At 36.9% G+C, this 25,081-nt stretch overlaps 2 protein-coding genes across 2 annotated transcripts; both read left to right on the plus strand.

Annotated features, from left to right (window-relative positions):
- The first annotated feature begins 10,483 nt into the window (after positions 1-10,483).
- LOC107799260 (uncharacterized) lies at positions 10,484-11,189 on the plus strand. The gene has a single exon (XM_016622351.2). It carries the CDS (start codon positions 10,623-10,625, stop codon positions 11,079-11,081), a length of 459 nt encoding a protein of 152 aa, XP_016477837.1. The 5' UTR covers positions 10,484-10,622; the 3' UTR covers positions 11,082-11,189.
- Positions 11,190-15,256: 4,067 nt separating this feature from the next.
- LOC107799261 (auxin-binding protein ABP19a-like) lies at positions 15,257-16,077 on the plus strand. Its single transcript, NM_001325666.1, is given in 1 exon segment — positions 15,257-16,077. A coding segment is annotated over 1 exon segment (627 nt). The 5' UTR covers positions 15,257-15,307; the 3' UTR covers positions 15,935-16,077.
- The last annotated feature ends 9,004 nt before the right edge of the window (positions 16,078-25,081 follow it).

Here is a 25,081-nt window from a genome sequence, read left to right on the forward strand (position 1 = left end):
CTAACTAAGCCTGTCAACTATGAGTTACAAGATTCCTATCTATAAGTTTTCTGAAACTTGATTTTGAGTCTTGAATGGTTCTTCATGCTGACTTTAGATTTGAACCTTGACGCTTGCTAGTTGCATGTGCTAGTTCATTCTCCTTCAGCTTTTCGGATCAAAACCGGACACCACACCATGCTTGTGACTTCGGTCATGTCTTGAGCAGCTCACATCTTTCATCAACTTCTGCATTTGGATTCACTTCTTGCCTTTCTCTTTTTTTTTTCTTCTGGATTGTGACTAACTTCTATTGATCACCTCGGACTGTTGACTCGCATTCTTGTCGCGAGCTTCTTTTGTTGCTCACTTGAATTGTATTCTGAAGTGAATTCCATTATTCTTCAGGAGGGCACCTAATTGCCAACACTTGAACTATATTCCCGTGTTCTTCAGGTGGGCGCCTGATTGCCGAAACTTCAATTGTCTTCCTTTGAAACTTGAATGGCTTTCCCTCGAAACTTGACTTGTTTTCCCTTGAAACTTGTGCTGCCTTCCTTTGAAATTTGAACTGTTTTCCCTTTGTTCTCCAGGTGGGCGCCTAATTACCAACATTTGAATTGTATTCCTTCCCTCTGAAACTTGATTTTCTCTTTGTTCTTCAGGTGGGCTCCTGATTTCCAATACATGAACTATTTTTCCTCGAAACTTGAACTGCTTCCCTTTGTTCTCCAGGTGGGCGCCTGATTACCAACAATTGAATTGTCTTCCTTTCCTCCGAAACTTGCCTTGTTTTCCCTTTGTTTTTCAGGTGGGCTCCTGATTGCTGAACTTGAACCTGTCTTCCTTGAAACTTGAACTGCTTCCCTTTGTTATCCAGGTGTGTGCCTGACTACCAACATTTGAATTGCTTTCCCTTTGTTCTCCAGGTGGGCGCCTGATTACCAACCCCTGTACTGCTTTTTCCTTTGTTCTCCAGGTAGGCTCCTGATTACCAACATTTGAATTGCTTTGCCTTTATTCTCAAGGTGGGCTCCTGATTACCAACACTTGAATTACTTCTCCCTTTGTTCTCCAGGTGGGCTCCTAATTACCAACACTTGAGTTGTTTTTCCCTTTGTTCTCTAGGCGGGCTCCTGATTACCAACACTTGACTTGCTTTCCCTTTGTTCTCCAGGTGGGCTCCTGATTAACAACGCTTGAGTTGCTTTCCCTTTGTTCTCTAGGTGGGCTCTTGATTACCAACACATGAATTGCTTTTCCCTTTGTTCTCCAGGTGGGCTCCTGATTATCGACACTTGACTAGCTTTCCCTTTGTTCTCCAGGTGTGCTCCTGATTACCAACACTTGAATTGTTTTTCCCTTTGTTCTTCAGGTGGGTGCCTAATTGCTTGGGCCTGAAATGCTTTCCATTCTTAAAACTCGTGTTGTCTTCCCTTGTTCTTCAGGTGGGTTCCTGATTTCAACAAAACAGACAAAACAAACAAAATTTTTCTGTCCCAGTTTGGTAGTTGGGCACATCTGTCAGTGTTAATTGAATCATATTACTCAATATCTCCAAGAATTTAAAAGCTAGATCCCATTATCCATAAGGGTCCTGAAAATTCCCAGTTAAATATCATCTTAAGCCTGACAGTTTTAAAGCTAAATTATATTTCCTAAAAGTATGACTTCCTCTAAATCTTGCTATCTATGAAAGTCTTAAAACTACATCTCATTATCTAGGAGGGTCCTGAAAATTAAAATCAAATCTCATCTTAATGGCGAAAACTTCAGAGCTCAATTCAACCTCCTAACGGTGAAACTTATGCTAAATCTCATCATCTAATGGAGGTCTTAAACTAAGTCCCATTATTCAGGAGGGTCCTGAAAATTTCGAATTGAATCCTATCCTAAGAATGAAACTTCAAAGCCAATTTATATTTCCTCAAGGTAAAACTTATGCTAGATCCTGTTAAGCATGAATGTTTTGCATTTTAACTAGGTCCCGTTGGCCAGGAGGGTCCTGAGAATTTACGGTCGAACCTGTCTGGTACTTGATTTCTTTACGGAAAGTTTCTCCGAAACAAATGAAATTTTCTGCTCCTGTTTCAAATCAAAGAAAAATCTTGTCAGTTTAAAATATGGTGATTTTTGTAGCATTTTTGCTGAAGGTGGCCTCTCCGCTGCCGAGCTTTGCTTTGCCTGGTTGCCTTGAACTGGCTAAGAACCTTTTGACTTTCTGACTGACCCTCAGCAGCAGGACCGTGGATGACCCGAGTGCTATACGCCCAAACTGTTGTTTTACATTTCTGACCCTTCTATCTGAACCTTTGTGTTTCCCACAAGATTATTAAACCATTCGACCAATGGAACTTTCACTAACACCTTATTTCCCACTTTACATCATGCTGTCTCTGGTATGCTTTGGTCATACTTTGTTTTGTGCAATTTGGCAGTTGGTAGTGAGATTTGAAATCCCTTCTCAATTTCTTAAACAACACTGACATTGGAAAAATCTTAGAGAAATAAACCCAAAAGAAATTAAATGCAATGACTTCGAGAATTAGGAATAGAGAAAAAAATCCAAAACTGGATGATTGATTGAGGAGGAAAAAAGAAAAGAGACTTATCTGAGCGGAACAGCTGGCACCAATGATCATGACATGCATTTCGGATTAATCAGCCCAGCCTATTCAACCAATCACCTTTCATTGGTCATACTTTATGTCCCGAGATCTCCATAACCTAATTTCTTCGCCAAATCACTAGCCTTGTTCGGCCTACGGTGCCCTGAAGGGTTTTCACCAACAAACCTCTCTCATTTGTTTATCTCTCAACTCTTGTCGCCTTACGGTGCCCACGAGGGTTTTCACCAATAAGACTCTCTCATTTTAATTTCTCTCAGCTTCCCATCGCCTTACAGTGCCCGTGAAGGTTTTCACCAATAAGACATTTCTCTCAGCTTTCCATCACCTTATGGTGCCCATGAGGGTTTTCACCAATAAGACTCTCTCATTTTTTATTTTTTTCTCAACTTTCCATCGCCTTACGGTGCCCGTGAGGGTTTTCACCAATAAGACTCTCTCATTTGTCATTTTCTTGCTCAGAATGGAGTGTTGCCCCTGATGTGAATCACCTCTACTTGCTCGACTTGGCATCTCTCGAAGACTGATCGGAAGGTTTTTCTTTGGACCGTAATGTGGGCTTTGAGTTAGAAGGAAAAGGTATCACAAAGGCTCAAAACAGCTTGAATGGGTTCAAAATTACAACTCTTGGAATTAGATTTCTTACAACAACCACAACCTTCTGCCCCAGTTTTTCTGTTTGGGGACTTTTGAATTTTTATTTTGGTGGGACCGAACCGTGAGGCTGCCTACGTATCCTTAAAAGGAATCAGGTCGAACGTAGTTCATAAGGCTACTTTTTATTACTATTTTCCTTTTTCTTTTTCCCTTTTTTTCTTTTTTTTTTGTTTTTCCCCCTTTTTTTCTCCATTTTTCTCTTCTTCTTTTTTAATTGAATTTTCCTTTTGGAATGAACTTTATAAAATGAACCTATGGGGCATGAACTTTTTTTTCCGTATGACCTAACTTGATTCCAAAAGAGGGGAGGTCAAAGAAATCAGTACAGGCTCAAAAGGGTATCAAATGGTATAAGTGTTTGGGTAGCTGAAGGAGGGCCTCCCAATCTATAAGAACACCAAGTATAACACATGCAAGTTGAAAAATGAAGATCATCCATAGCATTTCTTTTGCAGCATCGGCATCGGTATCACATATATGCCTTCCACCTTTCTTTAGTGTCTCGTTAAGTATAGAACTCTCGTTGGGTAATTCCCTCTTCACAATGGATATCCTCCGTCAATTCGGAGAAAACTTTCTTGACTTTATCTTGTAACTTGAGATGCACTTGAACCCAAAATTGTTTGCTTCAAATTGTCTGGGATGCACTCTCCTTTAACGAATTCATGTCACCCTATTAACTTCCCAAATTATTTGCCCCAGTTTCACATGGTTTGGGCTTCAAATGATCTCAAAATGTCCAAATCTATACTTATTTCCCTCAAGTGTCCCTATCATCTTCAAAATTGTTTCATTGCTTCATGATTAATCTAACTTTTAAGACCAGGCCTAGAAGTATGCGTGCATGTCATGTCACTTGAGCCAGCATGAAAAGAACTATAAAAAGAGAAGAGAAATAAACAAAAATGACTAGAAATAACAGAAAATAGATAATTGCATTAGACAGATGGTGAAAGGGTTTGAACAACAAAATAAACAAAACACATTGGGGTTACGACCCTGTAAAAACATAAATAACACTAAAAGGGGCACAACGACTAAATGAACTAGGCAAATAAAAGGATACACGGGTTTGAGTCACAAGACAAAATCCAGATTACAACCTTGAAACAACCCGGACAACAGAAATGACAACAAAATAAACCACCAAAACTTCTCCCTAGCTAGCCAAGAAAGGAACGTCTTTCCAATTACCAAGCTCGGCATCTTAACCACTGAGTTCCACATCAATATCACTGGGACCTTCACCAACTTCAATCACATCGTCTTCACCAAGTGGCTCATTGACTCCTTTGACCAACCCTTCGTCATTGCAAACCATCCCAAGATTATGTGTGACACTTGGGTTATTACTGCCTTGGACCATAATTATTCCTTCTTGAATTATTCTTTCTATTTCCCTTTTCAAAGCACGACAATCTTCAATGCTATACCTTTGGACATTAGAGTGGTGCATGCACCGTACAGTAGGATCATATTCTTTTGCATATGGGCCCGGCATATAGCCGAAGAGCGGCTCAATCAGGCCAGAATGTTTTAACTTTTTCAAACAAGTTGGTGTAGGATTCTCCAATGGGCGTGAAATTATCTTTTTGCCTTTGTTTCCCTCCATGCCCCAGTTTTCTAGGGTTGTTGGATACTCGCAAATGTTGTGGAGGCAGAAGTGCATTATGCGGTGCTGACGCTCGCCATGAGGAATGACCTAGTGGTTGGACAGATGACAAAATGTTGTTCGGAGGATAATACTAGGGTGAATTATGTGGATCTAGAGGATGTTCATGAGGTCGTTATTGAGGCTGGAAGCATTTAGCAGGAATGCCCACTGGATCCTGTCGTTGGCGGGGCTCAGCAACATCTTTTCTATCAATTGGAGGACTATCCCAAGCAACTTGTTTGTTCCATCTGAACCAAAATTCCCTAAAACTTTCCTTAGGTTTCTTTTCCATATGAGATAGGGAGGAGCGGTCTGGGACAATGTCTATATTATACTGAAAGTGTCGCACGAAATCTTGAGCCATGTCATCTCATGTATGCCACTTACCGACATCTTGACGAGTATGCCATTCCAAAGTCGCCCCAGTTAGGCTCCCACTGAAATACACCATCATCAACTCATCTTTTCTGCCAACACTTCTCATTTCACTGCAATAACCCCTCAGATGGGCTACTGGATCTCCACACCCATCATACAAATTAAACTTTGGCATCTTGAACCCTTTCAGTTTTCTGGATATCAGGAAACAAGCACAAGTCTTTGTAAGACACGTTCATCTGTCTCCCTATGCCTTGCATGTTTCTTAAAGACTGCTCTAAAATTTTCACCTTCCTGGATATCTCATCTTGCCCCACGGTCTTAGCAGGCTTTTCAGTTTTACTAGGAGACTCAAAATGAGGAGCATGAGAGTATGGATCCGAGACTTTAAAAGTTGGTTCTGGAGCATAGTATTGGGCATTGGGGACTTTGAACACAGTATCGTTAGAGGATCGAGGAAAAGTAGCTGGAGGAGGAGCTACAAGAGCATAAGTGGCCAAAGGAGTGGGATATGAGGTGGTTTTGGCGGGTAAAGTATGAAAAGGTTGTGGGGTGATATCATCAGCAACGGGAATCAGGATTTTTGATAGTGGTGAGATAGTTGCAGGGTTTTCAGTGTAGTTAGCAGGGAATGAAGGTGGAGGATGCCCCCTGATCCAAGACTGATACATTTCTGCCATCTACTATTTCAACATTTGGATCTCCCCTTTCAATCCAGACTCCAACTCCACAAACTCTCTCGACGGGTCAACAACTCTTGTGCCCAAGTCTTTGCTAGCCATGACTACCTTGTTCTTTGACCTTGCGTTATATGGAAGAGTTACCAGTTTTAGAACCACAAATCAACCACCCTTCTGCTTAATGAAGATAACAAAAAGGAATAAAATAAAGTTATCATGTTAGCGTTAGAGCATTTAACAACTGCAAATATCATATTGTGTGCAATGCACACAACAAAAATTAACAGTTCAAGAATGACTTCGAGGGTCACAAGGTCACTTGACATCATCCCAATTTGTTCATTTCAATCTTCTCTTTTCTTTCCTTTTCTAACATTTGCTTGCTCATTTTCCTTCCTTTTTTTTCTTCTAATTATCACTCTTTTCTTTCCTCTCATTTCTCACATCCCATAATTTCATCTCTTTTTTTTCTTTTTTCTTTTTCTTTTAATAAATATAAAAGATGATTCGATCGAACCCTATGTAGATCGCCTACGTATCATGACGCCGCATGAATCAGATCTTTGCGTAGTTCGGAAAGATCGGGAATAAACTAAACAAACTAACATTCTATTTTTCTTTTTTTTTTTCTTTTCTTTTTTTACCTTAATGATTACTCTGACGAGAAAAAGGAAATAAAACAAGCAGATTGTTTTTGAATTTTCTAGACTTAATGTTCTATAACCTATTCTAAAATCAAGGTTAACGAGCATATATATTTTTTTCTTTTTGAAATAAATACTCCACGGGAAATTATTAAGGAAAAAACCCTACAAGAGAAAAATATTTTTTTTATTCTTTTTTTAGGAAGGAAATCTAAAGATTAAACCAAAGAAAAATATTTTAAATTTTCATTTGATACCCCTGAAGAAAGATTTCGAAACGAGAAATGAACAAGATAACAAAAATATTTTTGGATTTCAGTTTTTGATTACCTAAGGAAGAAACTTTAAAGATAAACAAAAGATAAAGTATATTTTTTTTCCTTCTATGTACAGTATCCTAAAGTTCTAGTGAAAATAAAAGAATATATTTTTTTGTTTTTATATATTTCCCAATGGAGAACCTTAAGAGAAAAACTTTTTGAATTTTTGGATTAATATCTTAAAGAAAACTTTTAAAGAGGTACTAAAAGAAAATTCTTTTTTTTTTGAATTTTTAGTCTTAATGTACTAAAAAGAAGTATAAAAGTAATTTTTTATTTTGAGTTCTATATATTAATTCAATAAAGAAAAACCACCTCAAATGATTTTTTTATTCCTAGAATTAGTAAAAACGCAATATAAAAACGCAAAAAAAATTCTTTTTTTTTATTTATAACACATTTTTTTTTCCGATACAAAATATGAAATACAATAACGAAAGACTCGACATTACTGTACAAAACTAGAAAGTAAAAGACGACGTAAAATGAAGAACATACTCAAAACATAAAAAATAAAAAAAATCTCCTTAAGCAACTCCTGAATGAGCGATCCTGACTAGATGATCTCAGGGGCGTCTGTCATGCTCAAACTCCGAAAAGTAAACTCACACCTGTATGAGAAGATTAAAACCAAATAAGTTAAAGACCTAGAACGCTATGTGAGACAATAACCTTTCCCGTTGGACACATGCAAGACATGATTGTGACTATTTTCCTAAAATTAACCTATGTGGCTAAAAGTGGCTAAAATGCAAAATTTGGCTAAGACCCCGCAAAGCCGAGAACCTAGACTCACTAGGAACAGCGGACCCTATGTGGGTTGCCTACGTATCACGCCCCGAAAGACGAGAATCAGATATGCGTAGTTCGGACAATTTGGATACGGGCAAGAATTAAAAAAACAACTAATTTAGAGAAAATATATTTTCTGCCTTTTTTTTTTAAAATGATGAAACATGTAGACTCTTTTTTGGATTTTCTTTTCCTTTTTTTTTTTTTGATTTTTTGATTTTCGGAAAATGATGAAATAGTGCAAAATCTTTTTTTTGAATTTTTTCATTTTCATTTTTTTCTGTTTTTTTCCTTGAAAAAGTGTGAAAGAAAATTATAACTGGGCCCCACTTGCTTCATTTTTATACTTTAACCTCTTTTCTTTCTCATTTACCCTCAAACTCCGTTAGTCCGCCAAATGACCCCTTTTAGCCTTGAGGATTGCAACATGTAGTACATTATGATGCATCAGGATGATCTTTTATTTTTTGGGGCCACCTGTCCTAGATGGACCCAACTCCTGTGTTGAGCCCTCTAAGTCAAATGCATGTGCTGCAACAAACATTCCTACTAGGGATCCGACATGAAGCTATGTTATTCGAGGTTTAAAAAAACCTGGGTTTATTTGTTCTATACTTGGCTTACCCGAGCGGACAGCTCGAGCCGGGGGGTGGAGGGGGGAGGGGGGGGAAGCATACCAGGAATAACTATGGGCTAAATCCAAAAGTAGGCCTAAAAATGGATTGCTCGAGCCCAAATTTTATTCTTTCCCCGCGAACGAGACTAAAGATACGATCTCATTTATTAATTAATCCTACTTAAGTAAAATAACTATTAAAATAAGACTGACTGTTAAAACAAAACTATTTTTTTTTTATTTTCAAGATTAAAAATGACTATAAAATATTAATGAAACTATTTTTTTTTTGTAATTTTCATTTTCTTGTAATAAAATAAAGTAAAAGAGTCAAAATTAGTTGAAATAACGATATTAGGCTTAAATTAAATATTTACGTGCTAAAATACGAAAAATCTTGGGGAGGGTCGAAAATCACATGTCTACAAGAGCCTTAGCAGGAAATCAGCTTTTGCATATGCATTGGCGCATACATTTTGATTCTGAATAAGCTAATGTCTGACATAATTCATGTTACTTCATCATTGCCTCAATACAGAGGATAACTTTTGGAAAATGCACTGCAATATATCATGAGCATTTGCTACAAAAATGTTTCCTTAAGAACATGCTTCATATTAAGCAAATTGTATAGCATCATTATTTTTCGTGGAACATTCATATCAAACAAATTGTATAGTATCATTATTTTTTATAGAACATTTATTAGGAGGTGAAATGAAAGTTTGGAGTCTTAAAATGTTTTTAATGTTTGGTTGTAAAGATCATATTACCACTAACATATTAAACTTTACGGTGTAGATCGTTCTTTTTAATTATCTTATCCGCGCATTGCGCGGGTACTAATACTAAAATTCTCTAAAATGATTAAATTGTATCCGTCAAAATGAAATACTGTATTAGTGCGCCTATACTAGCAACGCAAAGTTTTATACTCATTGAAAACCAAACGATTATTAGTTATACGGAGCTTTATTGACAGAATAAAAAATAAAATGATCTCTTAAGTGCGATTTTGATATTATCTACTTAAGGACCTCTTCTGTTGAGAAATTAATCCTTTTTACCTTCATTAAATCATTGGTTCCTTTAACGATAATAATTTGAGGTGAATATATTATATACTTTAAGGAACAAGAATCTAGGCAGCTCCATGTTCCATGATGATAGTTCAATTTGTATTTTTCCCCCACCTTTAGTTTGTTCTCATTTTGCTTATTATTAAGCAACACATATTTTATTACAATAATAATTATAATTACGCCTCAATTCCAGATTATATGGATTTTCGTTGACATATTGCCCATTTATCTTTGTTTGTATGAGCTTACTGACATTGTACGTTCCAAAATTCAAATAAAGGAGGGAGTGATAGGCTGACAATTGACGTAATAAAATTAGTTAATTCATGATAAATTCTTACTTAACTATTTTTTACTATAAAAAGTCTATTAAAGACTAATTGCACAATAAGAAACTTACTCGCAGTGGATATTTACTTGTAACCAATAGAATCATAGCATATGTTTGTACATACAATTCTATCACTTAATCATGATTAATTAATATATGTTTTTAATTTATTAAATTAATATTGTTAGTTAAATTACTTTGTTCTAAACACCAGAAATATTTATTCTAATTGAACTATTGTATTTCTATGTATGGGAACATATTATTTTAAATTGGTATGTGGGAGTATTTGTGTACCAATTAAGATAGACACAAATATGGATTACAAAGCAAAAGCAGCCGATGAAATGGTATATTGATTTCCCAAATTAGACCAACCGTTGAATCCCGCCTACGCTTTCCCACTTCTCTCTCTTTCCTTCGTTGGCCCCCCATTTCTGCATCTTCGCCATTTCTGAAAAGAAACGGGGGATCACGACCATTTTCTGGGAAGAACAAAATTCTTTGAAGCATTATATTATCCCATTTATGGATCTCTGAAGAAAAATTGATCTTCCCAATCTACCCTTTTCCTCGTGTAGTCAACCTCCCACGAAAGTCATTCCTAACCGGGCCCCATAAGATGTCCTAATTCTTCAATATCAGCATTTCGAGGTTATCCTTTTGGGACATTTAGCTGTTCCTTCAAGATCAGGGAAAAAAATTTGCCTGGGGAGCTAAGGTTATAAGGTCGTTCGATTTTCCAAACCCTAGATTCGAATTTGGGGGAAATAATTTGGGGGATTTGGGTCCGACCCAAATGGAAGGAAGCTTGGGAGGACTTAATTTTTGTTGAAGATTTGATTTTCCCCCCATGTAATGCATGGATCGGACATTGTCGATTTGGGTCTTCTTCTGTTTCTTTGCTATTTCGGTGCAATCTCAGGGAAATGTAAATCCCCCCAATTCACAATCACCGCTGCCGCCACCATATTCTCCTCCACCACCACCTCCACCGTCGCCTCCACCTCCACCATCACCTGTGCCTCCTCCCCCTCCACCTCCCCTTTTATCACCTCCCCCGCCGCCTCCACCATCGGCTCCTCCTCCACCTCCTCCGCCCACCCAAAAAGCTCCTCCTCCACATCATCACCCCCACACAACCCACCATAAATCTGACATTAAAAGCCCGCCACCACCACCACCAAAAGAAAAGACGTTAAATTGGGGGAAGAGACTAGGGTTAATGTTTGTGGGCATTGCCGCGATATTGCAAGTCTGTGTGGTGGCGTTTCTGATAATTAAGAGAAGGCAATTGTTGAAGGCTGATGCTAGATTTTGAAAAGACACACATTTGTAATTTGAATCTGTTTATGGATTCCATTTCTTTGACTAATTATTTGTTTAGCTTGTCGGAGCATGTTTTTATATATAGCGAGTGAGTTATACAGATTGAGATTCTTTAAAAGAACCAGCTTTGGCAAGTGAATTATGGCAATCCATGGATTACAAAAGGATTCAACGGAAGATTGGCGTCTGCATCTCTGTTTTCGCTCTTGTAAATTGGTAATTCTTGATTGGCATTAATTATTAGCAAAAATTTTCCTTAATTTTTCACTGTTTGTTGGAATGTTGTCCATTTTTCTTCTGGCATTTTATTGTGAATATTGTGGATTTCTTTATGACTGTGAATGATCTAGTGCTAATTGATGTTTCTCATCTGTGCCATTGTTTGGAATTTATCTTCTTGTACTTAGGTTGTTGCTTTTGTCGACTTCTATTGAGATCACTTACTTTATCAAAAAAAAGTTTGAACTAGCTCAAGTTTGAAGAATATGTGGATGAAGGGGCTAGAGTATAAAATGTCTAGAGTTGAACTAGTGTAACTTTGAGAAATATAGATGAAGGAGGTTACGTGAAGAAGAGTCGTTATTTATACTTAATTCCTCACATGTGAAAGAATCATTTCAAGTTTTTAACCAGTATCATATTTGGCTTCTTATCTTTGTTGCATGACTTAAGAGTATCCAAATAGCCAGAAAATCTTGTTTTACTGCATAAAAAAGGGGTGAATTTGTTCCGAGAATTCTTAAAACTTTTCTTAAAATCTTATGAAAGAGGGCCAACTTTATCAGTTCACTGGAATTAACTAGTTTGGGTAAAGTTGACCTTATAAAAAAAAACCTAGTTATAAACTGGAACTTATAGTTTGACATTGGCTGCCACTGAAATTTAAATTGCATTTGTTAATATTTTTTTCTTGATAAACATTAACTGAGATATGAAGTTTTGTTTACCGGCAATTATATGTCTTGGTTTCGTTTGTTTGTAGTACTGTTTATCTACAAAATGCCGACTCTTGACTGTTAATTTTTCATATTGTAGGTCATAAAGAAATTTTTTTGCCTCATGTCTCATATTTAAGGAACTGACTTGGATTTGTTTTGAGGAACAATTTAAAATTAGTATTCTTTGTCTGGTGTGAAGTGGACCTTGTATGGAAGCCAGGATACTGTTGTTAGAGGCATGACTCTTCACTGTCAATCTATAATACTGATTTGTATCATAGAGATTGAACAAACTATTCATATACGGGTATAAATAATTCTAGTATTGTTTCTGATGTGAAAAAATTGAACAGGCAGAATTACTTATGTCTCCACATAGAATTTATCACACTTGAACAATTGTGACTTATGAACATTACTATATAGAGGTTATCTTTATTTTTTATCTCAAATATGCTTCTTTTCGCACTATCAAGAATTGTCAAATCTTTCCTCTTTTGTGCATGGCCGCTTGTGATTAGTATCTCACGGATCCTCTTAGGAAATGAAAATGAGCTTTATGTCGTCGTTACATGTTGCATATTTGAGTTTCATTTTATGGCATGTACTTCATTTTAGAGATGGGTGCTTAGCCTAAATCAAGTTGTGACTTCTGCGTAATGTAGTTAAGATTCAATGATATTTACATGGAAATTCCTTTTTCTTCCTTTTCCGGGTTGACTTCAAATTCTATATATATGCTTACTGAGTTTCAATAACGTTGTGGTTTGGGCTTCAATTGTTGGCAAGTTTCATGGATGGAGTCTGTTGATGCTTGGCCCAATTACCTTTTGTTAAGTTATTATATTTGGATTGCCTCATCTGTACTGCTCAACTCTAGAAGTTATTTTAGAGGTTTGCGTTATTAGCCCAACCAGTTACTCGTTGTAGACGCAGAACTCTATAATCTCTATGTTGCAGTTTTATCTAATTCCAAATGGAATGTCATCTTTGACTAGGCACTATGATTATTATTTTTTTAAAAGAAGAAAATTGTATTGTTGTGCCAGAGTTGAAGATAAAATCCACTATTAGGAAATCTGAAATGAGTTGATACGACGATGGGTTCATTTGCTTTTTAGGTGTTGTTAAAACTAAGGAAGAAAAAGCATAGAGTAGTGTAGAGAAAAAGCAAAGAAGTTTCGTTTGTAAAAAAATAAAACATCTTTGAATGATATTTATGAGTTAAGCTCGCAATCGATAATCTCAAGTAAACTTTGACAAAAGTGTATATTTAGAAATATTTGGACATCTATCGAATTGAACTAAACGTCGACTCCATGTAATGCGAAATCGCTTATGGACATTTACCAGAATGTGCACCATTCTTTTTTAGAATATTTGGAACTTAACGTTGATATTACCATTTACCACCAAAACTTTTACCAAAATTTGAAGCTTTTTTCTTTGAGAAACATTTGAACAAAACTTTTTAAAGAGAGTCATTGTTCGTTGAGATATTATTCCACGGAATCAGTTAACAGTGTGTACACAATAGGAGAAGGTAGTATCTTGTCAAAGTTTCCATAACAAGGTAGGGTTGCATCATATGAGTTATCAATTAAGGCAAAATTTATCTGCATATTTTGCCCTCTTGGTATGACTTTGAATGGTGATGGAACCAGAGGCAGAGTCAAGATTTGAAGCTTCTGGGTTCAGCATTCTAGTTCATCTATGTTACTGGGTTCTAAAATTAAATTTATACATATTTAATAAACTTTTAAGACAAATAAAGCGTATGGAACAAAGTTACTGGGTTCGACCGAACTGCAAGTCTTATGGTAGCTCCGCCCCGAATGGAACCGTGGAAGGGCAATTGCTATTGTCCACATAATTCCTTTGTCACGATAGGGTGTATTGGCCAATTGCCAAGCATTTTAGCAACTTAGGAAGACCCAGGATTGCATCCTTTGATGCGTTTCTGGATTCGAGCTGTCAGTTGTGTCTTCTTATAGACTTCTCCCTTTCGTCCACCATGTGCCCTTTATTAGGACCACTTTCATTAACTCAACCCTCGCATCTTTTGGGGCCATTTGCACAAATGACCTCTTTTGTGGTCACTACTCACTACTTAAATTCTGTTTCCGGCATCAGAAATATAACCTTCCGGCCATTTGTATCTTTTGAGTAATTTATACATTGTGCAATTACTTTACTGTGATAAAAAGATTATTTGGTAACTTTACTGTTACAGTGGAATAATCATTTAGTTTTGTAACATAATTGTTGTAGTGGATGAATACACCTTTTTTGAGGTCACTAGTTAAATGTTTTTTATTACTCCAGTTCAGTGGGCTAAATTTGTTTTGTAAAAGAGAAAGTTATCCAATTATTTTTTACAGGAAATTACGCCTAGTGACCTTGGAAATAGATGGTCTTTAAATTTTGACTTCCGCTTGCCTTATGAACAAACCTTTAATCAAAAGCCAAAAGCGTCACCCATGGAGCAAAACTGGTTAAATTAGAAGTTTTTTACTACGTAGCAAGCGGGGTCAAAAGTTCAAGACCACTCACTTTTGGGACTATTCCTGTAAACCACGCGAATTTATCCCACTGAATTATTAGACTGAAAAAATATTAACTTAGAATCTTAAAAGTTAATCTTAGATGTCGTCAAGGTTGCCAGAAAGTATGTATGGAGAAAAATTAATCTTAGACAAACTAAAGCTCTTTTGATGTCAAAAAGCGAGTGAAAGATGTAATTCTTTTGAAAAGGAAATTGCCAAAAACACGGATACTGTAAAAACAATTAATTTCTAGCACTTCCCTTTTACTATTTTGACAACCAAACTGTACGCGGCATCAATGTTGAACTTTCTTAACCATTTGTATTGTGATGATAGAAAATATAGAATATAAATATCATCTTGCCAGGTTAAAACAGTGCAAGTAGTGACCAATACTCTTTGAAATGATTTTTTAATGATTAAAGTCGGACCTATCAAATTGGAAATCAAGATATCCCACAATAGTAATGAACCAATGTATACGTCCAGTACCAAAAAGATGCTCCTTGTTTCTTTTCTTTTACGTTTTATTTATTTTTGTCTATTTCTTCATTTGACACCATTCATGATCATGATAGCCCTATCACACAATTTGTGGTTATCATTCAATTCGCCCTTTTTCTCTTTAATGCCCAAATTCTCTTTCTCTATATATACACACACCAAACTAACCTGCATTTCTTGCAAATTTCATATACAAATAAAATTATTCCTAGCTAGCAAGGAAATTAAAAATGTTTAAACTTCTTTTTCTCTTGGCTATCTTCATCTTGGGCAGCAATGCTGCTGTCCAAGATTTCTGCGTCGCAGACTTAAAAGGCCCAGAATCACCTGCTGGCTATTCTTGCAAAAGTGTAGCCAATGTAACAGTCGATGATTTCGTGTTTTCTGGGCTTAGTGCAGCTGGAAACACAGCAAGCATAATCAAAGCTGCAGTTACACCAGCATTTGCAGCCCAATTTCCAGGCCTTAATGGGCTTGGGCTTTCTGCAGCCCGTTTGGACTTAGCCCCAGGTGGTGTGATTCCATTTCACACTCACCCTGGTGCTTCTGAAGTTTTACTTGTAGTTCAAGGTTCAATTACAGCTGGTTTTGTTTCTTCAGCAAATGCTGTTTACTTAAAGACACTTAAGAAAGGTGATCTTATGATATTTCCACAAGGTTTATTGCATTTTCAAGTGAGTGATGCTGGTTATACTTCTGTTGGTTTTGTATTCTTTAGCAGCTCTAGTCCTGGACTTCAGATTACAGATTTTGCATTATTTGCTAATGATTTGCCAACTAAGTTGGTAGAAGCTACCACTTTCCTTGACGAGGCTACAATTAAGAAGCTCAAGGGTGTTCTTGGAGGAACTAACTAAGAATCTACCTATGAAGTACAAGCTGTTTATCCTTTTCTTTTCTTCTGTTTTTCAGTAATTTCCTTGTCTGTACTTCTTGTTGGCAATTGGATTTTGTAATTTGTGTTGTTGATGATTCTTTCTGTAAGTGCCATGTTTTTCTCAAGTTAGTTCCTTTTAAGTTGATGTTGTTTGAAATTAGAGGTGGCAAAATGATTAAAACAAACCAGTTATCCACCAATATTATCCATTAAAAAATAGGTTGCTTTTTAAAATAAGAACCATATTATCCACTTAAGAAATGGATAACCAATCAGTTTAACTTTTACATTTGTAAAACTTCAAATTGGGGGTTTCTGAGACTAGGAATTCTCCCATAAGTGATTTTATTCAAGAAACTATGATCCATATAATTCGCCGGATAACCTGTTTTTTATCCGTCTCAAATAGGGCCGGGTCGGATAATCAACTCGACCCGATCCACCCGTTTTCCATCCCTATTTGAAATGAACACCTAGTTTTCCACAGAGGCGGAGCTAGAGCTTTGGATGCGGGTTCGATCGAACCAGTAGTCTTGGTCCAAAACTTTATATTTGCCTTTAAAAATTCATTAAATATGTAAAAAGTATTAATTTAGAACCCAGTGACTTAGAAGGAATAGAATTTTAAACCCATTAACTTCGAATCCTGGTTCCGCCTCTTAACGTTTCCAATCATAAAAAATTTACTTGGTACGTGGGACAAAGGGGAGATAGTGATTGCAAATTCGTTACCTCATGGTACAATGAGTTTACCAATAAGGACTGCTAGTTGGTCTTCCAAATTTAAATCGTTGAAAATAATCGCAGAAAGAGTAATTAACTTAAGTTTAGGAGAGAATTACATTACAGATCTCTTTAAGACGATTTGTGTCTTTAAGTTGAACATGGCTATAATAGGGTCTAACTTCTCTTTCACAATGCCAGATCTTTTTACTGGCTACCGCTTTTTGTTTATTTTCTGGTTTTTATGATGTTGTTATTATTCATACGGTCTCTGTTGGTGGTACTGATATTGTCTCTTTTCGTCTTCTTGAGCCGAGGGTCTTTCGGAAACAGTCTCTCTACTCTCTCAGGGTCAGAGTCGAATCTAGAATTTATATTTTATGAGTTCAATTTGTAAGATATTAGCGTTGAACTCATTATATTTTTAAAGTTATGGGTTCATATCTACTATTTTTATAATTTTAAGGAATTTTTACATATAAATTTTTGTTCCGCGTGGAAGTTATGCGTTCAATTGAACCCGTAGTCAACCTTCTACATTCGCCTCTGCTCGGAATACGGGATAAGAGTAAGGTTTGCGTACACACAATTCTCCCCAGATCCTATTTATGGAATTTTACTGAATCGTTATTACTATTGTTGTTGTAAGTGAACAATAACTTATATGGTCCTAATCATTAAGACCACAACAACTAAACATGCTAACTACACGAAAGAAAATAGTTTTCTTCTTTGACCTGTTCCAATGCGCGCGCTCTCTCTATATGTAATCTTATTTTTATCCTACAATATTCATCCTTGTATTTTCTGTTAAGCAGTAATTGATACAGGTAAATACTTATCCATATCAAGTGTTTACACCTAGCTAAATAATTAAGAAAGAATTATAAGAAAATACACATGACTTCACACCATAACAAAAAATAGTTCATATTTTTAAGTTTTATCCTACCTAACTCATATTATACATATTTGAAAGTACTCGCAATTCAAAATCTGTGTTCTTACAATTATTACTTCTAAAAGATATGGAGTTAAATATGTATTTTCACAACCATTGCTTTCACTCTCTCTTCTTCTCACATCTTCTACATATGTTTCAAGGGGCTGAATATTTTCTGCTTCTCCTCCTCTATCACCTGGTTGCAATGTAAGAAAATCAAAAAGTAGAAATCCACCATTGAAGGCCATTCAAAGCTTTGCTTTCGAAAATATGATTTTTTGAGTTTGTTAGTTGTTTGAATTGGGTTTTGTTCTAATTGATTGCAAATATCAAAAGGAGTTCAAGATTTAAATTTGAAGTGATTTGGAGTATATTTGAGCAAAATTTGAGTTAAATTTCAGAAAAGACACAAGGAAGAAGAAGTCAGTTTTTTGTATAATCTCGTATAATAGTGTATAAACACATCTTATATATTATTATACACTTTTATACACCTTTATACAAACGTGTGTAGACGAACTTCTTTCACGATTTTCAGTTGCAATTCTTGTTCAAAACCAGTCCAAATCTCCATTAGATGACTTCAAATTTTATATACAACCTCCTTATACTATTTCTAACAAGTTTAAATAATACCCACTCCAAAATTCTCACGAAATCAAATTTGAAAATTAAACCCATAAGCTTGTTAAAAATCTAATTTTCACTACCTAAATAGATTTGGTTTGTTGAACTAATATTTGAGTCACAGTTAATGATTCGAAAGTTAACTTAAAAGCTTGAGTAATCTTTTTTAAAAATTAAATAGTAATTTCGAGAACATATTGGAGTTGAATGTTGAGTATTAACCTATTATTTTTGGGCTAGTTGATTGTAAATTGAAATATGAGCTATAAAATTGAAAAGCAGGGAGACCAATTGTTCTTATGTGAAATTTTCCTAATAAACAACTAATCTTAACAGCTTGTTTGGATGGTTGTTACATATCGTTTCATAATTAATGTATTGTACTGTATTGTATTGTGCTGTACTGTATCGTTTGATTAATACAGTGTTTGGATAGATTGTGTCTTTTGTCATCGTTTCATGATATCACGCACCAGCAATATGAAGAATAAACTTGCAAAATTATTAGACAAAAATTATGATACAGGGTAAAATTACTATATAAAAAGGTATAAAATAAAATTATTTAATAATAATAAAGTGGTGAGATTGAGAGAAAAAGACAAGGTAACGACGCGACCACACCAAATCGGTCGTTACATAAAGTGATACATTTTTCCATAACGATGTATTAACGATACGATACAATAAAATTTAAGTAACAATCAAAATAAAAATTGCATTTAAAGTAACAATACGATATAATACAATATGTAACAATCATCCAAACAAGCTGAAAAGTAGTTTGTTAACAGAAAGTAATTTCTTAAATGAATTTTATAATTGAAAAGTCAAGCTCTACAAAAATTTCTTCAACAAAAGCTCTCTACAAATCCTCTCGACTCTCTCTTTTATTTGGTTTCATGCTTACTTTTATTAGTCAAATTTCTAATGTTGTCATTTTATTATTTTAATTTTGATTTATAAAATTATAATTCTATTAAAAAGTTTTTTATTATTTAGTTTAATGTTGCATAGTTTGATCAAAAAAAAAAATTATGGATTAAAAAAAATTATTGACTTGTTTAAAATTTGAATACCCTTAATAAAATTTCTGGTTATGTCAGTGAATGTAAGCACTCGGTATGAATAAGTTTTAAGGGTTGACGCACGATAGTTGGAATTTTTGTGAAGGAAAGATTCAACACTACCTTCCTATCTACTTTGGAGGACAAGAGAAAAATATGAATACAAATAAATTGTCAAAAGCTTTCAAATTTACATGGAGAGGCTGAAAGCTCTATGCCTGTTATCTTAATAACTTTGTCCATTTTCTTGACTGTTAATTTTGTAAACCCTCAATATATACTGACTATGTAGCTTGAAATGATACGGCATTTCAGAATTTTGGAGCTACCTACGAAGGTTCCAAGGAAATTGGCACTAGTATTTCGACGGGAACGAGGAACAATATGCTCCATCGCAAGAGTCTATATTAGCAGATACGTGTCTGCTTATCGTTGGCATAAATTGGTTGCTTGACTGAATAAGTGGATATAGACATACATAACCGACAAATAAGCTCTTTGTTATCATATCACTTTACCAATAATTAAATGGGTTGATGAAACGAAAATGTATAGTACTAATTAACCATCGTTTAAGTGAGAGTTCTAGGTCGAAATCTTCAAACCCAATCAAACTCTAATTTCTAGTTCACTAAATTTATAATATGAAGTTATGTCTTATTCGTCTGATGATAAAGGTGAGATTGAAAATTAGCAAATTTCATTTATATTAATAACTTGTTTGGCCAATCTTTTAAAATCAACTTATTTTGAGAAGTGTTTTTTCTCAAAATTACTTTTAGTGAGAAGCAATTTGTCTTTGGCTAATTAATTTGAAAACACTTATGAGCAACAATTGTTTTTGGCCAAACTTTTAAAAAGTGCTTCTTAGATGTATTTTTTTGAAAAATGCTTTTGGGGAGAAACTATTTTTTCTGCTTCTTTAAAACTGCTTCTCTAACTATCCAAAATCACTTTTTTCTTTTAAAAGCTTGGCCAAACATTTTAACTTTGGAAAAAAAAAATACCTTTTTAACAAGCTATTGTTTGACTCAAAAGATGTTAAGACAATTTTTTGAGCAACTCAATCAAAGATGAAGAGGTAAATCCTAGTCAAACTTAGTTAATTCCAGATCGAAAGATTTAGTAATGATGATTGCATAACTGACAAAGGAAATATCGATAATCTTATTAAAATTTAATATCACTCGATGAGAAGAGAGAATTACAATTGTTTCTCCTCTTAGGATATATGATTGAAGCTTTTCTTTTCTTTTCCCTTCTGAGGGAATCCCCCTCCTCGAAAGCCTTCCTGCGCTATATATATAGTCGAAATCCCTTTACTCTCAATGTGACTTGACGCGTTTTGGTCAATGGTGCATTCTGGTCGTAGCTTTAGGCGTTGCTCTTTTCGATTTGTCGGGTGTCTCGGAGGAGAAATGGAATAGACTTTGTTGACTTTCACTACCCGATTGCTGAAAAAAGGAGGTCGTGGGCAACCTGGTCATGGTGATCAGATTTTGACCAATACAGTTAGTCCCTCCATCTGTCGGGGTCATCCTTTGTCGGGCTCGACATACGGATCATGTTTGTAGCGAAGTCGATAGAAATCTGACCCCCAACTTTCCATTCCTTAGTCGCATTCTATGGTTTTTTGGCGGAGTGGGAGTGTTCTTTCGATTATCGTGGACCGTTGCGATGGTTTCAGAATCGAAACACCGGTTGGCACTGAAGCGTTGGTTCGTGGTTGCCACTATTATGACACACATTTTTGGGAGACTGAAACATTTCGTGCCCTATCAGATTCAAATGGCGACTCTTGGGTTTCGTACTCGGGAAATTTATGTCCCTTATAAATAGGGGAACTTGTCATTTGATTGATTCACTTCATCATTTTTGTGAGAGGGTTCTTCAGATATTGCTTTTTCTGATACCTCGAATTTCTGCTTACCTTCTTGCTCTTTAAAACCTTTCGTCTCTTCTTCTTATTACTCCTCTTAGAGAGTTTTCTGCTAAAAATGGCTGGCAATTCTTCTCGCGATGATCTTCTTACCGCTAATCCAATACCAGAGAGCGTTGTTCAGACCACCGGAGAGGCGGATGCGGTGGAGGATGAGGAGGTTCCCTCGGTGGATGAGATTTTGCCTCGCCCTGGGAGGGATGCGACTGACTTTAGTTTCGGTGGTGGAGCGGAGCCGGAACCCGTCGCTTTCATTGTTAGAGAAAGTGGGATTGTAGATTTGAGGGAACAGTGGGGAATCCCTAGTTACGTCGAGATATGACCGGCGAAGAGGGACGACAGAGTTCACTTTGACCGTCCCGAGTATTGCGTGTTCTACGCCTACCCCTTCATTGTAGGGTACACACTTCCTCTTCCCATGTTGGTGGTAGTTTTTTGTCGTTACTACGAAGTGTGCCCCGCTCAGCTTTCGCCTTATTTGTACAAACTGTTTCTTATGCTGCTCAAGTATGCGGAAATTGCCGGTCGTGAGGTCACTTTGGGCCATATGCTTAGCATTTTTGCTCCTCAACTGATTCGCGGTACGATGATTCACGCGCGTCCTCGGGGGTCGAGGGGTCTGGTGGTGAAGATGGACGACAAAACCAATTGTCGTTTCTATGAGAATTACTTTTATGTGCGGACCAAGCACATCGTGGCGGACTCGACGGGATTCCCCGAGAGATGGAACTTTGTCCGTAAGTTTGCGTCTTTAATTAATGAAATGTTTGGCCATTTTCTGCGGATGCTAAACTGCCTCGTCTTTTGCAGCTGAGAGATTGCCCTAGCTGTCCATCGAAGGGATTCGTGAATGGGTAGAGGCCATTCTTCCCCATACAGTGGGAGTTCGCACATGGTCGACCTTTCACGAGAGGTTCGGACGCAGGCCTATTATAGGTGAGCTGGCGTCTTCATCTACAGTTCTCTCTTTTTTCCTTCTGTTGTTTAGCCTCTTATACATCGTTCGTTGTTACCAGGGAGGGTGCAGAGAGCAAGGTCCCCTTAGCTAGCTTTTCGTCAGCCGGCCGTATCCGCTCACCTCGTCACTGTACCCACTGTACGACCTTCGTCGAGGGCTGCTTCGGTTGAATCTGCGGCCTTAGTTACTCCAACGAGGGCCGATTTTTTTAGGACGAGGTCCCGACCAATGTTGTCTATCCTACGAATGAGTCACCGTCGACTGGAGAGGAAGAGGGGTCGTCGAAGAGACGGAGAGTAGAGTTTGAGATGGCACCCCCGATAGTGATTCACCTGGACGACTCTCCCCCGATGGGATCTAGAGAAGGTGTTGTTGCGATTCCCCCCGTAGAGGCGGAGCAAACTATTGAAGTTGTTGGTGCCCGTGATCAACGATCAGAAACTCCAGTCGCCATCTCGGCTCAACCAGAAGTCCATGCTGTTACTGATGATCAACAGCTTGTCGTGGTAGATAACCAGACCCCTGGCGCTGTTGTTGTGACTTTAGACGTGCCCTCGTTTTCTGCAGCGGGTCATGTAATTGCTGCCGACTCGACACTACTTTGTGGTAGGAAGAGCGGGTCGCAATAACTTTTACCCGAATAGAGGTCCGGGATCAAATTTCCATAGGGAGCTAGTCGTGGAGTTATATTTTCTGTTTAGCCTAGAGTTGCGGTTGTGCTTCTAATGTCATTTCAAACATTTTTGGGTTTTTGATTTATAACTATTTTTATAAGGCTATTGATTAACACTAAATTATACTACAAGAATATTGCTAAGTTGTATCTAATGGGAAGAAGGGCACTAGGGTCGTGACACTACCTAGGTGGCTAATTGATGAGTAGATGTTACTTAGGTTCGATTGACATATTTGGGGCTTATGCTATAACCATTGCACAATCTTACCCACTCTCACACCTCTCGGTAGAGAGAGTGATTTTTTGCCTAACTGACTCTCTCGAGACCAAATGGGTAGGCAAATTAGACTAAGCAACTGGGGTTCAAGCAGAGTGATTACTCTCTCGAGATTTAACCTGTTAATTTTGACTTTATGTCACGACCCAAACTGAAGGGCCATGACTAGCACCCGACCACACTTGCCGAGCACCAACGTACATTTCATCTAACCTTCATTATTATCTTTTAAGGCTAAAGAGATCAATATAAATGGTAGACCTAGATCATGGACAACCAGCAATAAAATATGACGGCATGAACATACATAGCAGGGGATGACCAGACAATCAAGAAACTACATATAAGGTATGAGCTACCACGCTACTATGAAAGACTATACAACAAAAACTAGCCGACAAGGCATACCAAACTATACATGAGCCGACACTTGTCTATGAGCCTCTAAAAGAACATAAGTGTTGCAACATAGCCGGAACAGGGCCCCGACATACCCATAATTTCTATAACAAAAATTGCATACCAAGACCAAGGCAAGTCCGGAGAAGGGATCTCGCCAATCACCGCTGAACTGGACAGTCTACTGTGGTGGGGAGCTGCACCTGTCTGTCTATCAGGACCTGCAGCACGACATGCAGCGTCCACAAATAAAAGGACGTCAGTACGAATAAAGTACTGAGTATGTAAGGCAAGGAACCATAAATACGATCAGTAATGTAAGCAAGGATAGAGGAATATACAACCTGTAACATCTTAGTACCTCTGAGGGCTACTTACATGAAATGCATGATACATATGTATAAATACATAAACCTTTAAAGCATTCGCCTCTGTGGGCATCATCATCATCATATCGTACCCAGCCATAATAGGCTCGGTAGAATCGTACCCGGCCACGTGGAGCTCGGTAAAACCCAACTGATCAGTGGTTGCACAATAGGTGCCGTACCCGGCCAACTATAGCGTGGCTCGGTAGAGTAAAATAGATACATATATATAATGCATGCTCGACTCATGGAATCACATTCTAAACCTTTCGGAGTGACGTAAGGTCGGTATCCTCTGTACGCGTTATTAGGACTAACTCTTCACTATGAACCTTATAAGATTTAGGAAGTACGAACAACATTGATAACATAAGAATAAGAGAAGCAACATTAACATCAATCGTTCCATAAGAGGGAAAACAATGTAAGTACTGCTAGCTTCTAAGAGTAGAGTATCTTAGAAGCTCGTTCATTACATTATGTACAATCGGAGTCGTGCAAAAGAAGGAAAGGGATAGACTCACATACCTTGTATATACTGCCCCAATCTCAAGCTATGCAATTGTCAAAACTCCTTAGTCTACAATAAGAGAAACGATACTATCGTTATCATTTAAGCGTCATAACTATTATGTATCGACCACAACCTATTTTACGATGAAACGGACAGCACCTCCCCTATATATATGACCTCACACCATTCAAAATAGTCACCAAACAGCCCAAACAACATCAATAATAAACATATTGAGCCTCCCAATATAGTCCACGCACAGCCTAATCACTCCATACATACGACGACCACCATAGTCGTGTCAAACAATCTGGAAATGTTACGAATAACTATCAGCCCATAACCCTACATATATATGGTGTTTCCCCACACCCTTCCTCCTCCAAAACTCCACAAGATAGTAGTAAAATACGCAGCCCAACAACAACGCAAAACAGTGCACAAAACAATAACATTACTACCAAACCTTTCGATATATATCTCACAAGTTCTAGCTTCAATGGCTTAGCCGCAACTTGGATAATCTTAAATACATATAGAGTAAGAGGTTACTTACCTTTATACAGAAAGAACAACTCCAATTTGACCTTAAATTTCCAAGAAATATCCCTCCAATGCTGCCACAACAACAAAAAA

This window comes from Nicotiana tabacum, chromosome 6, assembly GCF_000715075.1.
Source record: "Nicotiana tabacum cultivar K326 chromosome 6, ASM71507v2, whole genome shotgun sequence".
NCBI lineage: Eukaryota > Viridiplantae > Streptophyta > Magnoliopsida > Solanales > Solanaceae > Nicotiana > Nicotiana tabacum.

Bases quoted from the DNA above. Each gene is read 5' to 3' on its own strand.
- LOC107799260 (XM_016622351.2), top strand. From the start codon at position 10,623: ATGGATCGGACATTGTCGATTTGGGTCTTCTTCTGTTTCTTTGCTATT.